Genomic DNA, 24,826 nt, shown 5'->3' on the forward strand with positions numbered 1-24,826 from the left:
CTCAGACTCCTTGACTTTTCCACATTGTGTTACATTACAGCCTTATTCTAAAATGTATTAAATGTTTTTTTCCCCTCATCAATCTACACACAATACCCCATCATGATAAAGCAAAAACAGGTTTTTAGAAATGTTAACAAATGTATTAAAAAAAAACCTTTGGCAGCGATTGCAGCCTTGTGTCTTCTTGGGTATGACGCTACAAGCTTGGCACACCTGTATTTGGGGAGTTTCTCCCATTCTTCTCTGCAGATCCTCTCAAGCTCTCAGGTTGGATGAGGAGCATTGCTGCACAGCTATTTTCAGGTCTGTGCCTTGACACAATCCTGTCTTGGAGCCCCATGGACAATTCCTTTGACCTCATGGCTTGGTTTTTGCTCTGACATGCACGGTCAACTGTGGGACCTTATATAGACAGGTGTGTGCCTTTCCAAATCATGTCCAATCAATTGAATTTACCACAGACAGACACGAATCAAGTTGTAGAAACATCTCAAGGATGATCAATGGAAACAGGATGCACCTGAGCTCAATTTTGCATCTCATAGCAAAGGGGCTGAATACTTATGTAAATAAATACAATTTCTAAAAACCTGTTTTCAGTTTGTCATTATTTTATTTAATACATTTTAGAATAAGGCTGTAACGTAGAAAAATTTGGAAAAAGTCAACGGGTCTGAATACTTTCCGAAGGCACTGTATAAGTTCAATATAAAGTTCAAAGACTACCAAAGAGAAATGTTGAAAGACGGAAGCAAGAAACTGAGGCAGATGTAAGGAGCATGCAGCCATCAGGCATAGGGAAAAATTCACAAAATCACACATTGAAGTAAAGTGAACAAGGAAAAAACAAGAGGTCTCTATGGTGGTGGGTAAAAGTAAAACAGATGGAATGTTCAGGTAAAAACAAAAGCTGAGGAACAAAAATATATTTCAAGGAATGGCTTTTTATGGTAAAGCAATTGCCAGTGCTTATTCATGAAATACGCTACGTTGTAGCCTAGTCTTGAGAGGGTTTCTGGAATGTCTTTAACGATCTGACTGATTAAAATAAACAAATAATAATCAGAGATAGAGATCTTAGGGCTAAAGGAATACCTGTAATGGGCCTCCAAGAACATGTAAGCCAGTGCAACCTAATATAGTCTCAAAAAGAAGAAATTATGTCAAATACCAGAAACTTGCTAAAAACTGTAAAAATAATATTTTTTCAGAGGGAACAACAAAAATGATCCATCACCACATCACCTTACCTACAGAGCTTGGAGGAAACTAGATTAGTCGTTGCACTCAGAAAAAGGAAACGATAAAGAGCACCACTAGGTGGCCAGAGAGAGAGAGCAGATGCAACCAGCAGAGGGTGCTCCTTGCAGACCCAGGCCTGAAGGAGGGCCAGGGGTCAGAGGGGGGCTGAGGGACATACCTCCAGGAGTATGCTGAGCTTGTCCAGTGGGCTCTGGGGGGACATGGACATGGTGGGGCTCGCCATGCTGGATGAGGAGGGAGAGGAGGAGGCAGAGGAGGAGGGGGAGTGGTGGCTCTGCTGGATCAGGTCAGGCAGGAGGTGAATGCGGCCCACAAAGCCATTTTTCTCCTGGTTGCCTTGGAGACCAGGGTGGCCTTGAAGGCCTGGAAGGCCTTGGAGGCCTGGAAGGCCCTGGAGGGCAGGGTGAATCAGCCCGGGGCTGGTGTTAAACCCAGGGACAAGGCCATGACCAGGGCTGGGGGCAGGTCGCTTTTTGTTGTCACCTGTACTCTGGAAGTAAGAACAGGTGCACACTTTGGGTCTAGATTTCTTTCTCTGCGGTGGAGGGATTCTATTGGCTATTGTGTTAAGGGAAGACTAGTCTACTAAAGTAGTCTAGTAAAGTAGTCTATTGAAGCTACAGTCTACTACTGTAAGAGACTTCAGACACATTCAATTGAGGATTAAGTATAAGAAAATGGTCAACAGACACCAAAAGTGTAATAATTTAGTTTACATGTATTAATAAATAATTTCTATGACTTTAGTGGAGCCATTTTATGATGTTCAATCTGTTGCAGGACTACCATCTAGCCTTTATACTGTCATCTAATGGGGGAGCGGGTGGTTAATACTGGGAGTAGGTCCATTTCTCCAGGCTAACCGACCCCCTTCCACTCTAACCCAAACCCCTTCACCAGCAACACAAAGTAAACAATGACAGAACAAATAAGATGAGGTCCAACACAATATCAAACACAGTGGGTAAACTATAAGGGGACAAATTAGTAAATTAAATACCACAATAAAATAACTAAAAGGTTTACAGTGTGTGACTGATATGTTGTTATAAGAGAGGTGGACGGCATGGCCTGGGTGTTGGCCTTACCGGTCTGACGATCAGAGTGTCATCTTTACAGTCACTCTCGCCCTTGTCGTGAACGATCAAGATCTTCACCGATTCCATCTCTCCGTTGCTTAGTCTGGAGGAGCTGGTGGAGGAGGTCGAATAAACAGAGAACCAGGAAGATGGTTAGTGCTGGGGGAAAAAATCAATACAGTTACATATCGGGATATTATTTTTGATGATATATGGTATCGTTTTCACAATATGGCAATATTATTTTTGCAGTAGTTTTCTGTTCCTGCACCAAAACTCCAGTATTTTTCCTTCATAGCTTGTACTCCATCTTCTTTTGAAATAGGGAGCCAATTTGTTTTCAGCACTTTTATTTCCATGACTGATCAAAGCTCGTTTTCTCAAGGCTCTCTCTTGTCTCTCTGCAGCAGACGTATGGTTTAGACCATCGAATCGCAATACATATAGAATCCTAATACACATCATATTGGCACCGAAGTATGGTGATATTATCGTATCTTGAGGTCCCTGGCAGTCCTAGTTATAATGACCGGACTTTTCCTTCATTGCAATCACAAGCTCAAATGTCATTGCAATATGATGTCATTGAGTACGTTTAAATGCACACTAATAATTCGATATTAAACAGATTATGGCACTAGGCTGAGTATGGCAATAGTCAAGTAAACACCTAACTGCTCATTTTAAATCAGTGTAAGGTCATAATCGAAGTAAGCATACAATGATTAAACACCTGGTTTTCTGAGCAGTCTTTCTAATTATTAGGACATGTAAATGCCTTAGTCAGAGTTCCAGCTGTGCAGCTGATCTGTGCATGTGCTAGCACGAGCAGCGCAAGCTTCCTTCTTTTGCGCGAGTGAAGTGAGTTCGGAAAAACAAAGTATGCATCTTAGAAATAGTTTTCATATACACACTTTAATATGTCCGATCTAAGAATCAAATAGTTATCCCATAAATAACATGGTCACTAGTGTCCTCCTCTACATACACAGCATGAGAGTCCTCTGGTCCTGAGGTAGACTCCTCTCCTCCCTCCTGGTCCACCTCTTCATCATCCTCATCCTCATCCGTGGTCCCCGACTCCTCACTAGATGAGGAGTAGTCCGTCACCTTGTGGGGGCGTTGCACGTCCTCTACCACACGCAGCTCTTTGGCCAGCGCGGTCAGATCCTGGGGGAGGGGGGGGGCAGAGGTCAAACTATGCTTCCATCCCTTTCTCTCTCTTTCTTTCAGTCTTGATCTCCCTCTCTTTTTTTAGCTCTCTTTCCGGGTTGTGGATGTGTTGCCAGGTCACTCGCAGGGTTAAATGCAGGAGACAGGATGCAGGAAGCTGCTGGGGAAAGAAGTGAGGTCACAGGTGCGCCAGCCAATGAAGAGCCGGCCGGTGAGTAGCAAAGCCAATAGGATATGAGAAAAGAGATGAGTAAGTACATACACTGCTGCCATACTGCCAATGTGTCCACAAGGCTGGAAGAGGTTAGTGAGTCCATCAAGTGACCAGACCCGAGCATACAAGGAAGGAAGGGGCTGCAAGTATGTGAGTGATTGAATGATCCAATAAAAATAAATAACAAGTATGAGGGGAGGAGATTGAGGTTAAAAGGAACATGAGTAAAATAGCACCAATCAGGAGAAAGGCAAGCCATTAGTACAGAACCCTTCAGCCAATGAGAACGTCAGTACAAATACACACCCCATTTCATTCTAGCTTACCACTTCCCCCTACAGAATTCACAAGTACCGGTAATCCACAGCGCAGAGGGCGAAACAAACACACACACACAAAGAACTATGTCAGATTATTGTAAAACCATCATTCCCACTCAAAACTTAATTCCACCGCTTTCTGAAGTGTCACAACACTTAGTGTAGTTCAACACTAAGTGTAGTTCAACACTAGTTAGTACACTAGCTAGACCACTAGTTTCACGGGGGTAAGGTCTCACCGCCAGTCGGTTAGTTCTGACCGACTCCTTCCTCTCCTCAGGTTTTTTCCCAGCATGCTCTGGATGCTGGAGGGGAGAACCCTCAGACTTTGATGAGGCTGAGAGAGGGACAATGGGGGATACCGGTCAGTAAATTAAAGAGCTATGTGGAGAATTGTGCCAAGAATTTAATTGTAAATGTGAGTACTTTGTAAACATTAATTATGTGTGTGTGTGTGTGTGTCTTGAGAGTGTGCATGTAGGAAACTATGCGTGAGACTATGAATGCATGTGTGTATCAGGGGAATATCAGACTCACAGCGGGCTCTGAACCTCTCCCCTGAGCCACTGTGAGAGCTGGGCTGGGAGCTGGAGTTACTGGAGCCAGAGGAGCTGCAAGTACTACCACTGCCACTCGTTGGCCTGGGAACCAGTTTCTCCACCCGCTCCCACAGCAGACGCGGCTCCGCTGCAGCACTGTGGAGAGAAATACAGAGGGGTTGTTAATGTATAGACACACAACCTTTGCATACTGTATAGACACACAACCTTTACATACTGTATAGACACACAACCTTTACATACTGTATAGACACACAACCTTTACATACTGTATAGACACACAACCTTTACATACTGTATAGACACACAACCTTTACATACTGTATAGACACATACTTTACATACACACTGTACTTTACATACACTCAGTGGTCAGTTTATTAGCTACACCATCCCGTTCACTCCTACAGACAGTGAGTCAGGTGGCCGTGGCTTGCTATATAAAGCAGGCTGAAAGGCATCGAGGCATTCAGTTACTGTTCGATATAATGTTAGAATGGGCAAAATGAGTGACCAAAGTGACTGAGTGTGGTATGACCGGTGACAGGCGCGCTGGTTCCAGTATCTCAGTAACGGCCGGCCTCCTGGGCTTTTCACGCACGACAGTGTCTAGGGTTTACAGAGAATGGTGTGACAAACAAAAAACATCCAGTCTGCGGCAGTCCTGTGGGTGAAACAGCTTGTTGAGAGGTTGAAGGAGAATGGCAGTCGTGCAATCGAACAGGCGGGCCACAAACAGGCGGGCCACAAACAGGCAAATAACGGCGCAGTACAACAGTGGTGTGCAGAACATCATCTCGGAACGCACAATTCATCAGTCCTTGTCTTGGGCTATTGCAGCAGACGACCACTCCGGGTTTCACTCCTATCAGCTAAAAACAAGAAGAAGTGGCTCCAGTGGGCACGAGATCACCAACACTGGACAATTGAGGAGTGGAAAAACATTGCCTGGTCCGACAAATCCCGGTTCCTGTTGAGTCATGCTGATGATAGTCAGGAGTACATGGTCCCATCCTGACAGGTGTCAACGGTACTGGCTGGTGTCAGTGGTGTGGGCAATGTTTTCTTGGCACACGTTAGGTCCCTTGATACCAATTGAGCAATGTTGCCATGCCCCGAAGAATTCAGACTGTTCTGGGGGCAAAGGGGGGGGTCCAAACCGGTACTAGATGGGTGTACCTAATAATACTTTACATACACAGATATTCTTTACATATAGACATGTATACACATACATAAAGTACATATTAATAGACAGACCCATAAAGAAACACACATACATTTCCATAGACACAGACATGCACAGTCTCAAAGGAGATGAAGCTCAGCATTATAGAGACATGCTAAGAAGGGAAGAGTGTGTGTGACAGTGTGCACACACACATAGGAGACAAGGATATGTTAAGCATGGCAGAACAGTAAGTAATGTTCCATAAATCCAACCCAGTATCCACACATTGAGAAGAGGGCTCTACAGAGAACAGATAGACACACAATGTAGAGGTTTTACATTAGGGAAAGGAGATACCTAGTCAGTTGCACATTGAATGCATTCAACCAAAATCTGTCTTCTGCATTTAACCCAACCTCCCTGAATAAGAGAGGTGTGGGGGGATGCCTTAATCGAGATCCACATCATCATCACCTGGGGAGCAGTTGTTGGGGGTTAACTGCCTTGCTCAAGGGCAGAACAGAAGGTTATTACACCAGGGCCCACTCAGGGTTTCAAACCAGCAACCTCTCGGTTACTGGCATAAAGCTCTTAACCGCTAGACTACCTGCCTCCCAGTACTAACAACCCGAATAGAAGTGGAGATGGTGGAGTGGTGACAGAGGGACAGACGGAGGGCGAGACAGACAGAGTGACAACAAAATAAAGCAAAAAGGATCGATCGAAAGAGAGAAATAAAGAAAACGAGACAGAGAAAAAGATAAATGGAGGGACGTGAAAAGGTACCTGCAGGTGTTCCTCTGGCCCGCCGGGTTGTTAGGCGTGGCATTGGAGTTGCCATGGAGAGGAGAGTCCCTGCGTGACAGTACTGGAGACCTGGACGTTGTCCTCACAGGAACCTTCCACACATACAGATGCCTGCTCACAAACACACTCTACGGGCACATACACACTCTCGGAGGGCGTATGTGTACAAGAGAGTGTGACATGGGGTGCCAGAAGCACAAAAGCTAGACACACATTGTTAAGATGTCCTTAGAAAGTCCCCAAAACGTTTCTACAACGTCCAAACTATGTCCCTGCATACTCACACTGCGTAAAGCCAAACCACTGAAAGTGAGATCGGTCTGACACAGCAAAAGACAGCATTATATCCACACCAATCTTCCCTCAAATGTTTTTCATCACTGAGCAAATTTCAGGTCTGCTGAGCGCAGAAAATTCTGTGCGTGCTTTTACTGTGAACACTAAGGCTGTACCCGCTTTAAGTTAATTTTAACAGTGGTCAAGTAGGCTACTGTGGCTATTTGATCATAACGTAGGCCTACCACAGAGTGGCTTACCATTAAAAACAATGGAGAAAATGCATCCCATAACATTTTTACATGGAAATTGCTGTTCTATCGTTCAGCCTACAGTAGCAGCCAATGTGTGGTGTTCAATGTAGGCCTACATTCCATGAGACCTTTGAAAAAAACATGCAGGGCTTGACATTATTGTCCTTCAGACAAGGAGGTGACTGAAAATGTTGTGTTGTTTGATGGAAGAAACCATTTTACTAAATAAAACGCATAATTAATCCCATACCATTATTGCAGAGAATCAGACAAATTATGCTACCCTCTGCCTATTGGCTACTTAGCTTATTCAAGCCTGTCTCAAAATACAACACTGCCCCCTTTAAGACAAGAACATGCGCTTTAGCTAACTTGCTTTTCAAAGACGTCTAGAAATGCACACGTTTTGTGCTCTTGCAGGAAGTAATCACTCCCCCATTGCTGACTACAAATGATCTATAACTGGGCTAATAACTCACTAAGGATATGAACAAATGATCTATAACTGGGCTAATAACTCACTAAGGATATGAACAAATGATCTATAACTGGGCTAATAACTCACTAAGGATATGAACAAATGATCTATAACTGGGCTAATAACTCACTAAGGATATGAACAAATGATCTATAACTGGGCTAATAACTCACTAAGGATATGAACAAATGATCTATAACTGGGCTAATAACTCACTAAGGATATGAACAAATGATCTATAACTGGGCTAATAACTCACTAAGGATATGAACAAATGTATAAATGTGCACATGTCGCTACACATAGTTCTCGCTTTGATCTCAAAACAAGCACATCTACTCACAACCGCCCATGCTGTAAAAACAGTCCAGTTAAAAGTGAATGGCACAGATCCATATATGGCAATGGTATTTTTGCATATAGGTCTACTGCAGCTCTGATTGGTTATGGTGCACAGGTTTGTGTAGAGCCGTGCCTGTCAATGTAATAGAATCCTAGTCCGATGTGCTTCTCTGCGCGCATGAATATTTATTCTGCGCGGCAGTCCCGGGGAGCTGCGCGCCCACACAGGGGTTGATAAGGGAAGCGTGTGGATATAACGCTGTCTTTTGCTGTGTCAGACCTAACCCTCTCTTTCAGTGGGGTGGCTAACACAAAAACAGCTTTAAAGTTATATTATAGATTTCAGCATTTCTTGTTAGTAGTTTCCAGGGGACAGGAGGGAGAACAGCTTAAGAAGGAACAGGGGGCAGCATCCAAAGCAAAGCAGGGCGGAACAAAGCCACTCCATTCAGATGGAACGCTAACTAACACTGACATTGATATGAGAAACTACCAAAGGCTTACACAGGAAGGAGGGGGCAGAACAGGAAATGGCATACTCATACCTCACCAAAGAAGAGGAAGTGATGTTTGATAGGTAGGCCCTATGTGAAGAGAGGACAACAATACCACCTCTAACTTGTGCAGATGGGGGCAAAAAAAGGTCACGATTTCAACATGAGGAATATTTTCCTTGGAGAACGTTTCTAACCGTCTGAATCCTACCCTTTATTTGTGACAGCCTCCAGCGTCCCATTGATTTGGGAGCATCTCTAAAATGCTGAAATGCAAAAGCACTCAGCTGTCGAGTGATTGCTGCTGCAGCTTTCTTTCTCTGGTATTTTTACATCAGTCTGCTATGGAGGTCTGGGAGGCTGAACGAGGGAGGGTTCTGAGAGGAGAGACAGAGGGGGAATAGAGAACGAGCCTCTAATCCTTTCATAACGTTATGCTCTCTCTGAATCCTCTCAGCAGGCTAGGGTGAGGAGGAGGTCGCTCCGTCTTAGAAATGTTACTATGACAAATGTCACTCTGCTCACTCACTCCAATGTTGTCCTCTCCAGCATCTAGTGACTACTAGTATACCGGTCTACAGTTCAGACTTCCTAGCAAAGCCGTCTAATGACTACCAGTTTACCCGACTTTGCCAGAGGATGGGCCTATCTTACCCTGGGAGGGGTGTCGTCTGTGGGGGCCTTGTCAAGGGGCAGGGCCTTGGGCTGGGGGTTGGACTGCGGGTCAGTGCGTGCGGGTGATGATGGTGCAGGGTGATGGTGCTGCTCCTGAGAGCACAGGTGGAGGTGTGCAAAGCTAGGGACGATGGGCTCACTGAAGGAATGGGAGCATGAGACGACGGGGGAAGCGGACAGGTGGGACCACTGGACCTTCCAGGGACAGAGACAGACGGGTGGTGTCAGAGGGGGAGGACACATTGGGAGGAGTGGGGAGGTTTGGGGGAGGAGGAGGGAGAAAAGAGAACAAGACCACAAACCCAAGCAGCAGACAGTGATTGGATACTGAAACTTCAGGAAGCATCAAAATGGGCAGAGTTGTCTTGAGACCAATGGGAAGTCTTAGGAAGCATTTGATTGTTTCACATCACAAACAGCCAATGACTGCTCCCAATGACTGCTCCACCCGTTTTGATGCTCATGACGCTTCAGTCTCATCACCAGTTGTGAGAATGAGCATGGATCACATAAACAAGGCATACACAGATCAACTACTGTAGCATCATGCATAGACAGTTGACACAAACACTCACATAACGGCATGCACACATTCAAGAAAACTTTTTCTGGTACAACTAAGAGGAGTATAATCCAATAGGGACATATCCATACTAGGTTTATGACTGAATTTATTCCCTTTCCAATTGATTTCAAATATGCACTGAGAAGCACTCAGACAGGAAACCCCAAAAAGATGTATCACTCAACAAATGAGTTTTCTGTAACAAGCCCAACACGCCTCATATCTGTCTCTAATGACATGTCACTAACGAGAGAAAAGTGACTAATGCATTTAATGGCTCTGCTAAATCATTTAGCAATCAATTACATCATCATCATCACCAAATTCCACACTGTTACATCTAATTACCATGACATTATCCAAAAACAGAATGTTTCCCTGAATGGTGCCCTGTGACATTAATGACTGTATTCACGCTGGGTTGGTTGAGTCTCTGAGCAGATGATATTAGTGATATACTGAGTCACTGTGAAATCAGAAAGACGAATTATGGATGTGTTTGTGTTGTTTAGCACACAGTCAAGATGTACATGTAACAGCTCTACCTTTATAAAAGGAGTCACCAACCTGGCAATGTACACACACACTCACACAATAGAGAAAGCAGTCAGAGGTAGAGCGAGTGGGTAAAGCTGGTATTGAGCAATGAGTGGCCAGAATAGAAGCAAGCAGCTTGGACCTCCTAATAACACAGTGGTGGAGGATAGGCTGTCACCCAGGGAAGTATCAAAGACGATGGAGTTACCTATTAAGGGACTAGAAAAGGTCAACTATGTCATCAGTAAGGGACAGAGAACAACACCCACATTTCTCCACACTGTGAAAGAATTCAGCTAGAACAGAGGCTAGAAGAGAGTTAGCGAGGGGGAAGAGATAGTAAACACAAGAACAAAAATCTACTGTAGGTAGTAAGACACCACTACTGCAGATACACAACCCAGAGAGAGAGCGAGAGAGAGAGAGACCACCCTGTTAGAACTACCTGGAAGGAAGAAGGGATTGGAAAAAGTAGAGCTACGGAAAAGGGCAGAGTAACAAAAGGAGGAATAAGCAACTGGCGATCGGCCATCTTGGTTGTTGTGGTTACCTGGGGTTCCATGGGCCTTTGCATGGCAGGCTGGACAGCAATGGGGGCGTTTCCATTGGCCATGGTCTCGGCGGCGCGGGGAGGAACCGGGGGCTGAACCTTAACCTGGGCGGCCTGAGGAGAACCTTGGATGTTCTTACGGTACCTCTCATCAGCCTGGAGGGACAGAGAGAGGGGGACAGAGTCATTAACCATCATCAGGACAAAGAGGATCGAGCCACAGCAGCAGTAAGTAGTAAGACATTTCAGGTGGTCTTTTGAAATACCTGTTACACTAAAGGGGCATTATCATAATTTTCACAATTTCACAGTATTATTCCAACCTCAGTGTGGAAATATATAAAAAACACAGGACAATCACGTTTTTGGCTGCACTGGGCGTTTAATGTTTTATGTTCATAATAATTTAGTTTGTAGAAGAGACAAATATAAAGAAGAGTTTTCATTTTTCCAAGGTGCTGTACTTCCATCTGACAACAGGGGTCTCCATTTGACAACAAAACCCAAACAGGACACTTCCATGTACACTTGATTGGACAGATTGGTGAAACGTTAATATATTGCCATCTGAATGTTGAAAGGATATGGGTAGGTAGCTTGGACATGCATTTTCCCAGGGCTGTATCTGTAGTTTCTATAGAGGCCTCATCCTGAGCAGGAATAGTAACATGATCACTAAAGTGAAAGACCCTCACACCAGAAATCAAGCCACACACCCCACATAAAAATGCACACCTTACAGCAGTTTATGACTACAGCAGCAGCACAAGCAAAAGCAGCATTCGACAGTAGCGTCATGGCAATGAAGCTTGGGTTCACCTCTCCAATTGGCCCAGGCGTGGGGCCTTTGGGGTCAGGGGTCAGTTGCTGTGGGGACTTGGTCCTCTCCTGGATCAACAGCTGTGGGGACATGGTCCTCTCTTGGATCAATAGTTGTTATGGGGAATTTGTCCTCTCTTGGATCAGTAGTTGTTATGGGGAATTTGTCCTCTCTTGGATCAATAGTTGTTGTGGGGACATGGTCCTCTCTTGGATCAATAGTTGTTATGGGGAATTTGTCCTCTCTTGGATCAATAGTTGTTATGGGGAATTTGTCCTCTCTTGGATCAATAGTTGTTGTGGGGACATGGTCCTCTCTTAGATCAATAGTTGTTGTGGGGACATGGTCCTCTCTTGGGTCAGTTGCTGTGGGGACTTGGTCCTCTCTTGGATCAATAGTTGTTGTGGGGACATGGTCCTCTCTTGGATCAACAGCTGTGGGGACTTGGTCCTCTCCTGGATCAATAGTAGTTGTGGATACTCAGACCTGTTGGTGGCTGGCTGCATGGGTTTTGGCTGCTGTTGGAGGAGCAGTAGATAGGTCTGCTCCTGCTATAGCTGCTTCAGGGCCTTACGCTGCTCCTCCAGCTCCCAACACTTGTTCTACTGGGTGCAGGGAGGTGTGGTGGTGCATCAACATCTAAACGTGGCCCCCCCACTGAAGCATGGTGTGTGCTGTTCTATTTGAAGTAGTTCTGTATAAATAAGCTGTATCCATGTAACGAGGGAAATGTTGAGTGGGTTTGTATTTTCACTGGGACCCAATTAAGCGTTTAAATGCTTTGAAAATATTTACTATTACAATATAGGCCAAATATTGGTTTAAAATGTAAAAAGGAAAAATGACTGAGCTAAAAGCTGATGATGCGTAAGAAGACATGAGGGAGACAGTAAGACATTGGTTGAGAGAGAGAAACGATGACAAGCAACGGTGGTGTGAAGTTGAAGGGATGTGGGTGATCATATCCTCACATTATCTAATGTCCTCATCAAACCCCTGGAGGAACAGAGGCCTTCAACAACATACACAGTGTTAACATGTTGCCACGCAGATCCGCTAACAACACACCATCTCAGCAGAGTTAGGAACATTGGTAGAGAAACAATGAAAACCTTCTCTTCCTGTTGGTAGGACACTCCCACATCCTGGTGACATCCTCAATTAAGGACTGTAATAAACATTCTGGCTTCCCAAACTTTGCCCAGAGAATGAATAACTCCAACCTCAATAGTTAGCTCCATTCAGATACACTGTGATATACTCTAACTAGATATTAAGAGTAGGGTGTGATAATAAATCCATTTTTCAACACCCTACTACAGAGCAAAACCCATAGACTGCAAACCACTGACTTAGAAGGCTAGAAGAACAGATGGATAATGGGGGGATATACAGTAACAGTCAAAAGTTTGGACACACCTTCTCATTCAAGGGTTTTCTGCACTGTAGCATAATAGTGAAGACATCAGAACTATGAAATAACATATGGAATCATGTAGTAACCAAAAAAGTGGTAAAACAAATCTAAATATATTTTATATTTGAGATTCTTCAAAGTAGCCACCCTTTGCCTTGATGACAGCTTTGCACACTCTTGGCATTCTCTCAACCATCTTCATGAGGTAGTCACCTGGAATGCATTTCAATTAACATGTGTGCCTTGTTAAAAGTTAATTTGTGGAATTTCTTTCCTTCTTGAGTCAATCAGTTGTGTTGTGACAAGGTAGGGGTGGTAAACAGAAGATAGTCTTTTACCAAATAGGGCCAAGTCCATATTATGGCAAGAACAGATCAAATAAGCAAAGAGAAACGACAGTCCATCATTACCATGAAGGTCAGTCAATCAGGAAAATTTCAAGAACTTTGAAAGTTTCTTCAAGTGCAGTCGCAAAATCCATCAAGCGTTATGATGAAAGTGGCTCTCATGAGGACCGCCACAGGAAAGGAAGACCAAGAGTTACCTCTGCTGCAGAGGATAAGTTCATTACAGAGTTCACGTAACAGACACATCTCAACATCAACTGTTCAGCGGAGACTGCGTGAATCAGGCCTTCATGGTTGAATTGCTGCAAAGAAACCACTCCTAAAGGACAGCAATAAGAAGAGACCTGCTTGGGCCAAGAAACACGAGCAATGGACAATAGACCGGTGGAAATCTTTCCTTTTGAATGATAAGTCCAAATTTGAGATTTTTGGTTCCAATTGCCGTGTCTTTGTGAGATGCAGAGTAGGTGAACGGATGATCTCTGCATGTGTGGTTCCCACTGTGAAGCATGGAGGAGGAGGTGTGATGGTGTGGCGTGCTTTGCTGGTGACACTGATTTATTTAGAATTCAAGGCACACTTAACCAGCATGGCTACCACACCATTCTACAGTGATACACCATCCCATCTGGTTTGCACTTTGTGGGACAATCATTTGTTTTTCAACAGGACAATAACCCAACACACCTCCAGGCTGTGTAAGGGCTATTTGACCAAGAAGGAGAGGGATGGAGTGCTGCATCAGATGACCTGGCCTCCACAATCACCCAACCTCAACCCAATTGAGATGGTTTGGGATAAGTTGGACCACAGAGTGAAGGAAAAGCAGGCAACAAGTGCTCAGCATATGTGGGAACTCCTTCAAGACTGTTAGAAAAGCATTCCAGGTGAAGCTGTTTGACAGAATGCCAAGCGTGTGCAAAGCTGCCATCAAGGCAACTTTGAAGAATCTCAAATATAAATATATTTTGATTTGTTTAACACTTTTTGGGGGTTATTACATGATTCCATATGTGTTATTTCATAGTTGTGATGTGTTTACTATTATTCAACAATGTAGAAAATAGTCAAATTAAGAAAAACCCTTGAATGTGTAGGTGTATCCAAACTTTTGACTGGTACTGTATTAAAGGCTAGAAGAACAGATGGATAATGGGAGATATACAGATGGATAGAAGAAGATAGATAGGCTTACAGAGTTTGGTCTCACCAGTAGCAGCTGCTGCTGTAGGATCTCCAGGTGCCTCTGCTCCTCCTCCAGCTGGCGACGGATGTACTCCTGTCAATCAAACCACACACAAGCAAGTGTCAGGGGTAGACTACAAGTATCATGAAAGAAACTGTTGTCGATAGAGAGTTCTCCTACCTGCTCCCGGTCAGCCCTCCTTTTCTCCTCCTCAGCCCTCCTGCGCTCCTCCTCCTCTTTACGCCGGCGTTCAACCTCTTCCATGCGCCTCTTGTCATCCTGCTCCCGGCGACGCTGCTCTCGCTCCTGCTGCCTCCTCATCTCCCGCTCACGACGTTGTTGCTGTGGACGACCATAGGGGGCGACAGAGCAGGCGTCAGGAGCAGACATCACTATGCATTATCACTCTGAGCTAGCTAGCTCTCTTGTTTCTGGTCACCATATCTGGCTTTTATGAGATAAGCTAGCCATTTCTTATTGTGAGGATGTGAGATGCTAGTCTCACTTCCCAGGGTTCACGGTTGGTGGACTACACTACGTATGTAGTTTTACCTGTAGGCTTACCATACAGTTTTACCTGTAGGCTTACCATCACCACTTCAGTAATACTGGCAGGCTTCTCAGTTGGCTAATTAGTGTTGATTTACAGTAAGTAGCTCTACCCCATTATAAAATGGGTGGGTTTAATCCTGAATGCTGATTGGTTAAAACTGCATTCCAGCCGGTGTCTATTCCACAAGTTGCCACCGGTTAAATCTATGACGTTAAAATGCCTATTTACTCTGTTCCATCTGACTGCGCAATCCACGGTCTCATCAACCCAGCCAGGCAATTTATAAACTTGATCTCCACTATAAAAAGCATCTAGACATTATCTCACATTTATTTTAGACTAACATTTAATTTTCAACTGCAGAGACTTGTATAAACCTTGCTGTCTGTCTCTCTGACATTTGCAACATTGTTTCAATATTCAAATTCGATCTCCTACTGTCCCATAGTAATTAGCTGTCGTGAGTCGGGACGAAACAGACAGGCAGGCAGCGTTTCTTAGCCAGTCAAAATTATGATTCAGCTGCCATCATTTTTATGGAAATATCCCCAAAAATGTTAATTGAGAAATGGTCAAATGAAACGCAGCTAATTTGCAGTCTTTCCAGCTTCAGTTTGAAGTGATTGTATTACTGTAGCTGTGTTGTTGACTAGCTCCTCTGAACGACAGTGTCCTGACGAATGAGCACATTTTCTATGCCAGGTGAAGTCGCGCCTCATCAGCTTATTGTTATGGATGTATCCAAATAAATGTCACTAGAAAACAGCTTAAACAAATGCAAATGCAGCTACTTTGCTGTTATTCTGGCTGCACTTTTCGACAAGACTGTAAGTTAGCGGTCGTTGGCTAGCTAGCAAGCAAGGGATAAGAACGTTGCCAGCCAGTATGGCAATGGAACATTTGGAACGAACGACTGGGTTGCGTCCATAGATCGAGAACAAAAAGACGATGACTGGACGTGTCTCTAGCAACCCTAGATTTGTGTCGGGATTATATCTTCTGGAAGGATGAAAAAATATTAATAAATTGATCAAACTAATGTTTTTAATGAAAATATGTCAATCATTATGTGAATATGTTGGTAACCTGTTGTATAAAAGTGATAATGCCCTCGAAGCTGATGTTTGGAGGATATATTGGCTCGGGCCTAACAACACCCGTGCCAATATATCCTCCAAACTCCGGCTTCGTGGTCATTATCACTTAAGTAGAATAAGACCTGCACTAGATGTGGTCCCTAGTTCCATTAAGTACCCTGTGGTGGTCCCTGGCTGCATCATGAAAAAGCATGTCTCCGTATTTAACCTTTAAACATGGACTATGCCAAGAGGATTCCCTGACCCTACAGTATATGATTCGTTAATGCACTTTCTCATTAATCAGAAAAAAGCCTGAAACTGTAGGAAAGTGTATGCAGAGGTTAAAGCAACAACAACAAAAAATGACTGAAACAAGTTGATGACTGAAAAGTTGGTCACATTTTGATTGTCTGTGGGGCGAAGTTACACTCCCATTTCATGTAAAAAATTCCTGACCTTCTTTTAGGGAAAGAGGATCCTTTTGTACATGTATTAAACTGTGAGTTTGACCAATTAGAAATCCAACAAAAAAAATTGAACAAACAAAAAAGTTAAATAAATTATCCATATGACGGAAATCTGTCGAAGTGACGGAGAACTTTAACCCTTGTGTATGGGAAACTGTATGGAGAAACTATGGGAAAATGTCTGATTTTGAACTATTCTACACCGGAGGAGCACTCAGCTGTTATATTTTCTGACTCAATTGTACAGGTTATGTGTCTTTAAATAGGTTCCAAGCAGATAACTTAGACATGGTAATATCATAGGGACTACTGCATATAAGGCATGGGTCAGGGAATTGGCTGTGCTGTTTTCTGCAGACTAAAACACACTCACTCTCACTCACTCACTCACTCACTCACTCACTCACTCACTCACTCACTCACAGAGCCCTGTGGTCTTCCTCAGAGAGATAAAGGCCAATTAGGAAACACAGCCCAGAGGGCCAGAGGCTGCACACAAATACACTAATCACTACACATTACTAGAAACACAACACAGAGGGGGGAGACGTCTGTGAGGAGTGTGTTGACTGCTTTAGCACACACACAAACACACGTTATGCACACATACACAATTTATGGGTGCAGACTGCAGAGTAAAAGGAACAAACACACACCATTAGACAGGGAGAGGGAACACACACAAACAATCTTAGACACACACACTCTTTCATACCTCCTCCAGCCTCCTCCTCTGCTCCTTCTGCTGCTCGATGCGTTTCTGCCTCTCTGCCAGTAGTTGGCGCTTGTACTCCTCCTGCTCCCGGAGCTGCTGCTCCTGCAAGAGCTGCTGTCTGCGCAGGGCCTCTGAGCGCTCCTTGTTCTCCTGCTGCAGACGGATGAAATCCCTACGCAGGGTTGACTCCCCTGGTTGGTTCACTATGGAGCTACAGGAAAAAGACATACGTTAGTATGGAGCACGATGGAGCTATGGACCAAACAGACACTTTAGCTAACGCATTTGCTATTAGTATGTTGGCTAGTTTTTGCCACAGGTACATGTGGGTTAATTACCTGGGCTCCCCCTCCTGCTCCTGAGCTTCCTCCTCCTCTTCCTCACTCCCGCTGTACTCATACTCGGTCTCATCTAGAGAAGAGAGGAACGGTGAGAATGTTTAGGTAAAAAAGAAATCTTGTGAAGTAGAGGTTCTGGAGAAGTGTGTGTATTAGTATGTCTAAGACTCACCCTTCTCCCCCCTCTTCTTCTTGGTGCGGTCGATGTGGTCTTTGAGCTGGATGCGGACCTGCCTCTCGTTGGGCTGGTCCCTGATGAAGGGGTGTTTCAGCAGCTGGTCGGTGGGGGGCCGCTGGGTGTAGTTCTTCACCAGGGAGCCCTCGATGAAGCTGCAAAACTTCTTAGACCTGAGGAGAGGAGGCATTTGTTACTTTTATGAGCTTATGCTATATCTACCAGGGGATGTCAGCTTAGCTATTGTTTTTATTTAATCTTTATTTAACTAGGCAAGTCAGTTAAGAACAAATTCTTATTTTACAATGACGGCCTACCCCCTCCCCTAACCCAGACGATGCTGGGCCAATTGTGCGCCGCCCTATGGGACTCCCGATCACGGCCGGTTGTGATACAGCTCAGGTTCAAACCAGGGTCTGTAGTGACGCCTCTAGCACTGAGATGCAGTGCCTTAGACTGCTCTGCTACTGGGGTATGAAGGAGTTTCACCAGTGTCATTGTTCACAGTGGGATTGTAAAATGGTGGCTTAAATGTCTGAAATCATAATGGCAGAGATTAGTCACATACCATTTCTTTGACTTGAGTCGAGGAGGAGGGTTTCTGGGAATGAGGAAGAGAGCTCTCATTGGATGCATATCGCACAGCGCTGGAAGACAAGACCAAACACAGGTCAGCCAGAGGAAAACAAACATAATTTCAACCAGGTTTGCCCTCTGGGACAAATTGTAGTGTAGAAGTCCAATAGTAAAAGAGTGGCTGTACTTACGAGGAGCTCCCTCAGCCATCTCTATAGCTGTGATTCCAGTGGACCACAAGTCACTCTGCAGGAGAAAACACACTATGAAAGATATGGACACAGCTACCATTGTGTGTGTGTGTGTGTGTGTGTGTGTGTGTGTGTGTGTGTGAATGTGTGTGTGCGTAAATCTATGCATGCATACGTCTATAGGATGGTAATTACCACCCTCTCTGGTCCTGACAACATCAGCCCCAACCTGCTACTGTACTGTCCCATCAGCCTACACAGCCACATACAATGGCACAAACGCAAACAGCTATCAATCCACCAACTCGACACACCGCTGGACACTGACAGAAAGCAGCATGGTTTTATTGAGCGCATCTTACTCTGTAGTCATAGGTGGCGTCTGGGTTCTCGTCGCAGGCGATGACCTCAGGCGCCATCCAATAGGGCGTACCAATGAAGGTGTTCCTCCTACCCACTGTCCGGTCCAGCTGGGCGCTCACACCGAAGTCCACTGGAGGAGGGGGGAGTAAACCGGTCAGAACCAGTTCAAACTAGTTTAACCCCCACATATCAAACCAGCCCCATGCAGTTTAAGCCAGCTTAAACCAGTTCAAACCAGTAATAAAGCAGTCCCAGTTCCAATCAGGCCCATTTGAAACCAGTTTAAATCAGTGAACTCACCTAGTTTGACCTCTGCGTTCTCAGTCAGCAGCACGTTCTGGCCCTTGATGTCACGGTGGATCACATGGTGGGCGTGCAGGTGAGCCAACCCCTGAGGAGACACACAGTCATAACAGTCATTTACTGTTTTTTTACCTTATAGAATCTCCAAAGCTCAAAAATAGGAAGAGTTGGGGCTTCTAGGGCAATTCAGGCAGCTGACTGAGTAACTTTTTACTGAAGAAAGTGTTTGTTTTATATAGTGTTTTGCTTTTCGTGTATATTGATGTGTATAGTGTATTATGTATATTCATGTGTATGTCTGATAGAAGGTTCATCTGTAAAAGACCTTGGTCTCAGCATGACTCCCTTTCAAAATAAAGGCTACATAAACAAAGAAAAATAAGCTACAGATCCCAGCATGCAACAGCAGGGGAACTTGTAGGGCGTAAATGTGGACTCACCCTGAGGATCTCACGAGAGATGTAGGCGATCCAGTCCTCCTTCAGTGTGTTGCCCTTGGTGTTCTTCACAAGGTCTGTGATGGAGCCTGCACCACAGAACTCCATCACCAGCTAGAGACCCATAGAGAGAGAGAGAGAGAGAGAGAGAGAGAGAGAGAGAGAGAGAGAGAGAGAGAGAGAGAGAGAGAGAGAGAGAGAGAGAGAGAGAGAGAGAGAGAGAGAGAGAGAGAGAGAGAGAGAGAGAGAGTTAGAGTAACGTGCATACATACACAAGCACACACAAAACACACTATGCAGCCATTATTTTAACAGTGTAGATGTGAAAGATTAGAGTCACAGCTGTGAAAACACTAGACCGAGTACTTGAGTCTTTACTGGGAGAACCACTCACTCTCCTTCCTTCTCTCTCCCTCTCTCTTTCTAAGAAAATTATAGCAAGATAAATCCCTCTCTCCCCTACTCCATCCCTCCTCCTCTCCCCCCTTCAGTCTCTTGATGCACCTCCACCTCTGAGAGACAAAAATCCACCGAGTTTGACAGGGGCCATCAAAGGTAGCACTTTCAGGCAAACACACAGGGACTGACTCCGAGAGAAGGGAGGTGAGGAAGGAGGAGTTCAAACTTCACCCAACCTTTAGAGGATTGGAGGAGAGAAGGAAGGGTGGTTTGTGGAGGGTATGCATCAGTGGAGGCTGCTAAGGGGAGGACAGTTCACAATAATGGCTGGAATGGAGCCTTTGGAATGGCATCAAACACATGGAAACCCTGCGTTTGATGTATTTGATACCATTCCACTTATTCCGCTCCAGCCATTGCCACGAGCCCATCCTCCCCAAATAAGGTGCCACCAACCTCCTGTGGTATACATGTACCCACTACCCACTCACTTGAGGAGGGATATGAGTGGGTTGGAGTTAGGTTGGAGGCAGCTATGGTATCCATCTTTGTCATAGTGATACTAACGTTTGTAGGTGGGGTAATTTAGGCTGTAGGGGTTAAAGCAACCAAAAAAAATCCCATTACAAACTTAAGTCAATATCAGATCGGCGGGAAAGATTTATACCACAATTACGAAAGAAAGCAATACTAAAGCACACAATTACCATTAGAAATAACATTTTGATGATAAGATATTTTCATTTCATACTTTCTCATATTTTGGTTGCTAGAGACGTGACCCAGTCATTCGTTCGATTAGCTTGATATTTATGGATGCGACTCAATAGATTTTTCCACATGCTCGCTGGCAACGTTCTTGTCCCTTGCTTGCAATCTAGCCAACTAGCTATGGCTAACACAGTCACAAACTCTGCAGCCAGAATAACAACAATGTAGCTGCATTTGTGTTTAACTTTTTCTCTATTTACATTCATTTGGATACATCCATAACAATGAGCTGATGAGGCCTGCTTTTGCCTGGCATAGCTAGAAAAGTCTGCCTTCGCGTCAGGACACTCAGACACTGTCCATTACGAGGAGATCACATTGCATATCAAACACTAGGCTAGAAGCTAGCTAAATAGTTTGTTGCTAGCAAACCTGCCAATATGACAACCAAATTAAAAAAATACCAGTTGCTGAAAACAGCTGGTCAAACTAGAAACATGTAGGAGTATTTGATAGCATAGCGCCACTTGCGTCATGACTGCAACATAGGGACCAGAGAAATTCATGTTCATCAATCACCACGTTAGGTCATCAGATGGTCCAAAAAAATATGTATCTGCAAAAACAAAGCAATGCTAGCAACACTATATATATACACAAAAGTATGTGGACACCCCTTCAAATTAGTGGATTCGGCTATTTCAGCCACACCCGTTGCTGACAGGTGTATAAAATTAGAGCCCACAGCCATGCAATCTTCATACACATACATTAGCAGTAGAATTGTGTTACTATAGAGCTCAGTGACTTTCAACGGGGCACCGTCATAGGATGCCACCTTTCCAACAAGTCAGTTTGTCAAATTTTTGCCCTGCTAGAGCTGCCCCGGTCAACTGTAAGTGGTGTTATTGTGAAGTTGAAATGTCTAAGAGCAACAACGGCTCAGCCGCGAAGTGGTAGGCCACACAAGCTCACAGAACGGGACTGCCGAGTGCTGAAGAGCGTAAATATCGTCTGTTCTCGGTTGCAACACTCACTATGGAGTTCCAAACTGCCTCTGGAAGCAACGTAAGCACAATAACTTGTTGGCAGGAGCTTCAGGAAATGGGTTTCCGTGGCCGATCAGCCGCACACAAGCCTAAGATCACCTTGCACAATGCCAAGCGTCAGTGTAAAGCTCGCCGCCATTGGACTCTGGAGCAGTGGAAACGCGTTCTCTGGAGTGATGAATCACTCTTCACCATCTGCCAGCCCGACGGACGAATCTGGGTTTGGCGGATGCCAGGAGAGCGTTACCTGCCCAAATGCATAGTGCCAACTATAAAGTTTGGTGGAGGAGGAATAATGGTCTGGGGCTGTTTTTCATGGTTCGGGCTAGGACCCTTAGTTCTAGTGAAGGGAAATCTTAACGCTACAGCATACACTGACATTCTAGACAATTCTGTGCTTCCAACTTTGTGGCAACAGTTTGGGGAAGGCCCTTTCCTGCTTCAGCATGACAATGTCCCTGTGCACAAAGTGAGGTCCATACAGAAATGATTTGTTGATATTGGTGTGGAAGAACTCAACTAGCCTGCACAGAGCCCTGACCGCAACCCCATCGAACACCTCTGGGATGAATTGGAACGCCTACTGCGAGCCAGGCCTAATCACCCAACATCAGTGAACAACCTCACTAATGCTCTTGTGGTATACTTTTGGTTGTTTAGCGAGCTACCTTTTTTCCCTGTTGGACCTGCATTGATAAGATATCCAATTTCGGTTTGTGTGGTTGTTGATTTAGCTTTCTGTAATTTTGTAGCAAGTACGGTCTGCATGTGTAGGCGCATATTGCGTCATGATTGCAAGTTGTCCCGATATCTTTTCCAACTGTCCCGTTATCTGGTGTTAATATCCATTCTAGAATGCCCGTCCATTCAATCAGAAATGAGTGTCAACAATACTGTGGTTAAAAACATACATTTCATTTCTAAATACTTTCTACCTAGTTTTAGTGTGGCCTGGAGTGTGTTTTTTACCTAAACCTCGAGTCATCCATATGATGTAAATCCGCCGCAGTGACGGAGAACTTTAACCCCTGGGGCTGAGGGAAAGCGGGAGGTAAACCAACTTACCCATAGCTGGTCGTCGTGTCCTGGGGGGCTCTTCTTGATGAAGGCTCCGTAGTAGGTGGCTATGTTTCTGTGGTGGGAGTACTTCTTCAGCATATTAATCTCCAGTTTAATCTCCTCCTCTTCATCCTATAAAGAGCGCAGGAGAGCGAATGAGGGAGACCATTAATTGAGTTAATGGCTCCCAGATGACCTGATAACAGTTTAATCTGGGAGCCCCCAAGACAAACAAACAACCAACCAACCACAGTCATACACACACACACACACACACACACACACACACACACACACACACACACACACACACACTTCCTAACAAGCTATTTGTTTTGCTTATGATGGCTTATGAGATGACATTCCATGATTGTTTACCACTCTTGGCATTCTTCAGACCGTAAGTTTATTGTAATCATGACAACAACAATAACAGAACAGGCTGGTATTTATTCAACCACATTATGAGCCTAGTAAATACCACAATTTATTGATATTCAGTCAAACCGAGACTGTTGAAGAGCATGGCAGTGAAAACAGCACATTCTATATCGTACAAGATAATGGAGCCTAATAAACCAATATCACACACACACAGTGTGTAGGATTCACTCATAAACCATGTCAGGCATCCATTCGATGAGAAAACATCGATTCAGTGTCATTTTTAACAATACTCCCTCAACATGTGGTCTTCCTGTTGGTAGAATGACGTGACATTTCCCCTGCCTGGTTTTATCATTCAGAGAGGGGGGAGAGAGAGACAGAGAGAGACAGAGACAGAGAGGAGCTGACAGACAGAAGCGGTTGGGTGTCTGGGTTACAGCTGCACATGCAAGGAAATATGACATCATCTCTCTCCTCTATCTCACCTTCACATCAGTCTGCACTCTCCATAACCTCATCTCTCATCACCCCATCTTCTCTCACTCTGTCCTTCGTATGCCCCACTTTCCTCATTGTCCTGATGCAATAATCACCATTCTAACTCATGAAATGGTGGGAGAAGGTGGAATCAGCCATCATACAGATAGTATCACACAATGGAACAAATAAGGGTGATGTGCAACCCTTTTTTTTTTACTGGGTGCAGAGAGTGATGCAACACCTCCGCCAACCATTTTCTCACCTTCTACACTGTAAAGATATTCAGCTGGGAGAGAGAGGAGAGAGAGAAAGCACGAGAAAGAGAGAGAGCACAAGAGAGAGTGGAAAGATGGAGAGACTGTGTCTGTATCAGGGCTTTTACTAAGAACTTCTGATTACTATTGAATCACAGTGAATGATAGCCACCAACAGCAGCCTTTCTGCTAGGTTAGGGGAGCAGGCCTCTAGATAGTACAGCCAGCCCTCTGCTCTGCCGCAAGTAGACCTAATGTGATTAGAAGTTATACAGTGAGACACAGAGAGGCAGGGAGAGGAGTGGTAGGTAGAGAAAGAGCAAGAGAGGAAGGGAGAGAGGAGAGGGTAGTGATGGGAAAGAGAGCAAGACGGAGAGAGATGGAGCAAGACAGAGGGTGTGAGGGAAAGCAACCAAGAGAAAAAGGGCAGCGATAGGAAGAGAGGGAGAGAAAGAGGGACAGAAGAGCGAGACCGTGGTCAAGAGAGGTGAAGAGAGCCAAGCGGCTGAGCGCCTTAGACCCCTCCCATAATCCCACTGCACTTCAACTGAACCTTCTGAGAGGAGGAGGAAAGAAAAACAAACTCAACCTCCCTCCCCCTCTCTGTGCTGTATGTAGAACAGGATGTGGTATCTGGGTCAGGGCACATATGCTGAGATGAGCCTGTAGAGTAAAGTGAAGCTAGAACTATACTGGAGCTGTCTCTAGATCTACTGTAGTATGTTCTATACAGGAACACACGTACATGGTAGGGAGCTT

The 24,826-nt window shown here is 44.7% G+C and overlaps 1 protein-coding gene across 9 annotated transcripts in view; it reads right to left on the reverse strand.

Moving 5' to 3' along the window:
* The window catches only part of LOC115155674 (mitogen-activated protein kinase kinase kinase kinase 4), a 95,511-nt gene that overhangs the window by 16,916 nt on the left and 53,769 nt on the right, over positions 1 to 24,826 (reverse strand). The window contains exons 4-23 of one of the 9 annotated variants that reach the window (XM_029702544.1): positions 22,953 to 23,078; positions 19,732 to 19,842; positions 19,289 to 19,379; positions 18,988 to 19,118; positions 18,626 to 18,680; positions 18,427 to 18,505; positions 17,856 to 18,031; positions 17,684 to 17,756; positions 17,346 to 17,556; positions 14,712 to 14,873; positions 14,556 to 14,624; positions 10,762 to 10,917; positions 9,089 to 9,304; positions 6,570 to 6,682; positions 4,590 to 4,747; positions 4,292 to 4,389; positions 4,059 to 4,067; positions 3,334 to 3,515; positions 2,355 to 2,457; positions 1,424 to 1,756 (exon numbers count right to left, since the gene is read on the reverse strand). In XM_029702544.1, coding sequence (XP_029558404.1) covers positions 1,424 to 1,756; positions 2,355 to 2,457; positions 3,334 to 3,515; positions 4,059 to 4,067; positions 4,292 to 4,389; positions 4,590 to 4,747; positions 6,570 to 6,682; positions 9,089 to 9,304; positions 10,762 to 10,917; positions 14,556 to 14,624; positions 14,712 to 14,873; positions 17,346 to 17,556; positions 17,684 to 17,756; positions 17,856 to 18,031; positions 18,427 to 18,505; positions 18,626 to 18,680; positions 18,988 to 19,118; positions 19,289 to 19,379; positions 19,732 to 19,842; positions 22,953 to 23,078 — 2,652 coding nt within the window. Of the gene's footprint in view, positions 1 to 1,423; positions 1,757 to 2,354; positions 2,458 to 3,333; positions 3,516 to 4,058; positions 4,068 to 4,291; positions 4,390 to 4,589; positions 4,748 to 6,569; positions 6,683 to 9,088; positions 9,305 to 10,761; positions 10,918 to 14,540; positions 14,625 to 14,711; positions 14,874 to 17,345; positions 17,557 to 17,683; positions 17,757 to 17,855; positions 18,032 to 18,426; positions 18,506 to 18,625; positions 18,681 to 18,987; positions 19,119 to 19,288; positions 19,380 to 19,731; positions 19,843 to 22,952; positions 23,079 to 24,826 lie in introns of all 9 variants that reach the window. The other 8 variants (XM_029702542.1, XM_029702543.1, XM_029702548.1 and 5 more) reach the window with 8 other exon arrangements.

Source organism: Salmo trutta, chromosome 20, assembly GCF_901001165.1.
Source record: "Salmo trutta chromosome 20, fSalTru1.1, whole genome shotgun sequence".
Classification (NCBI taxonomy): Eukaryota; Metazoa; Chordata; class Actinopteri; order Salmoniformes; family Salmonidae; genus Salmo; species Salmo trutta.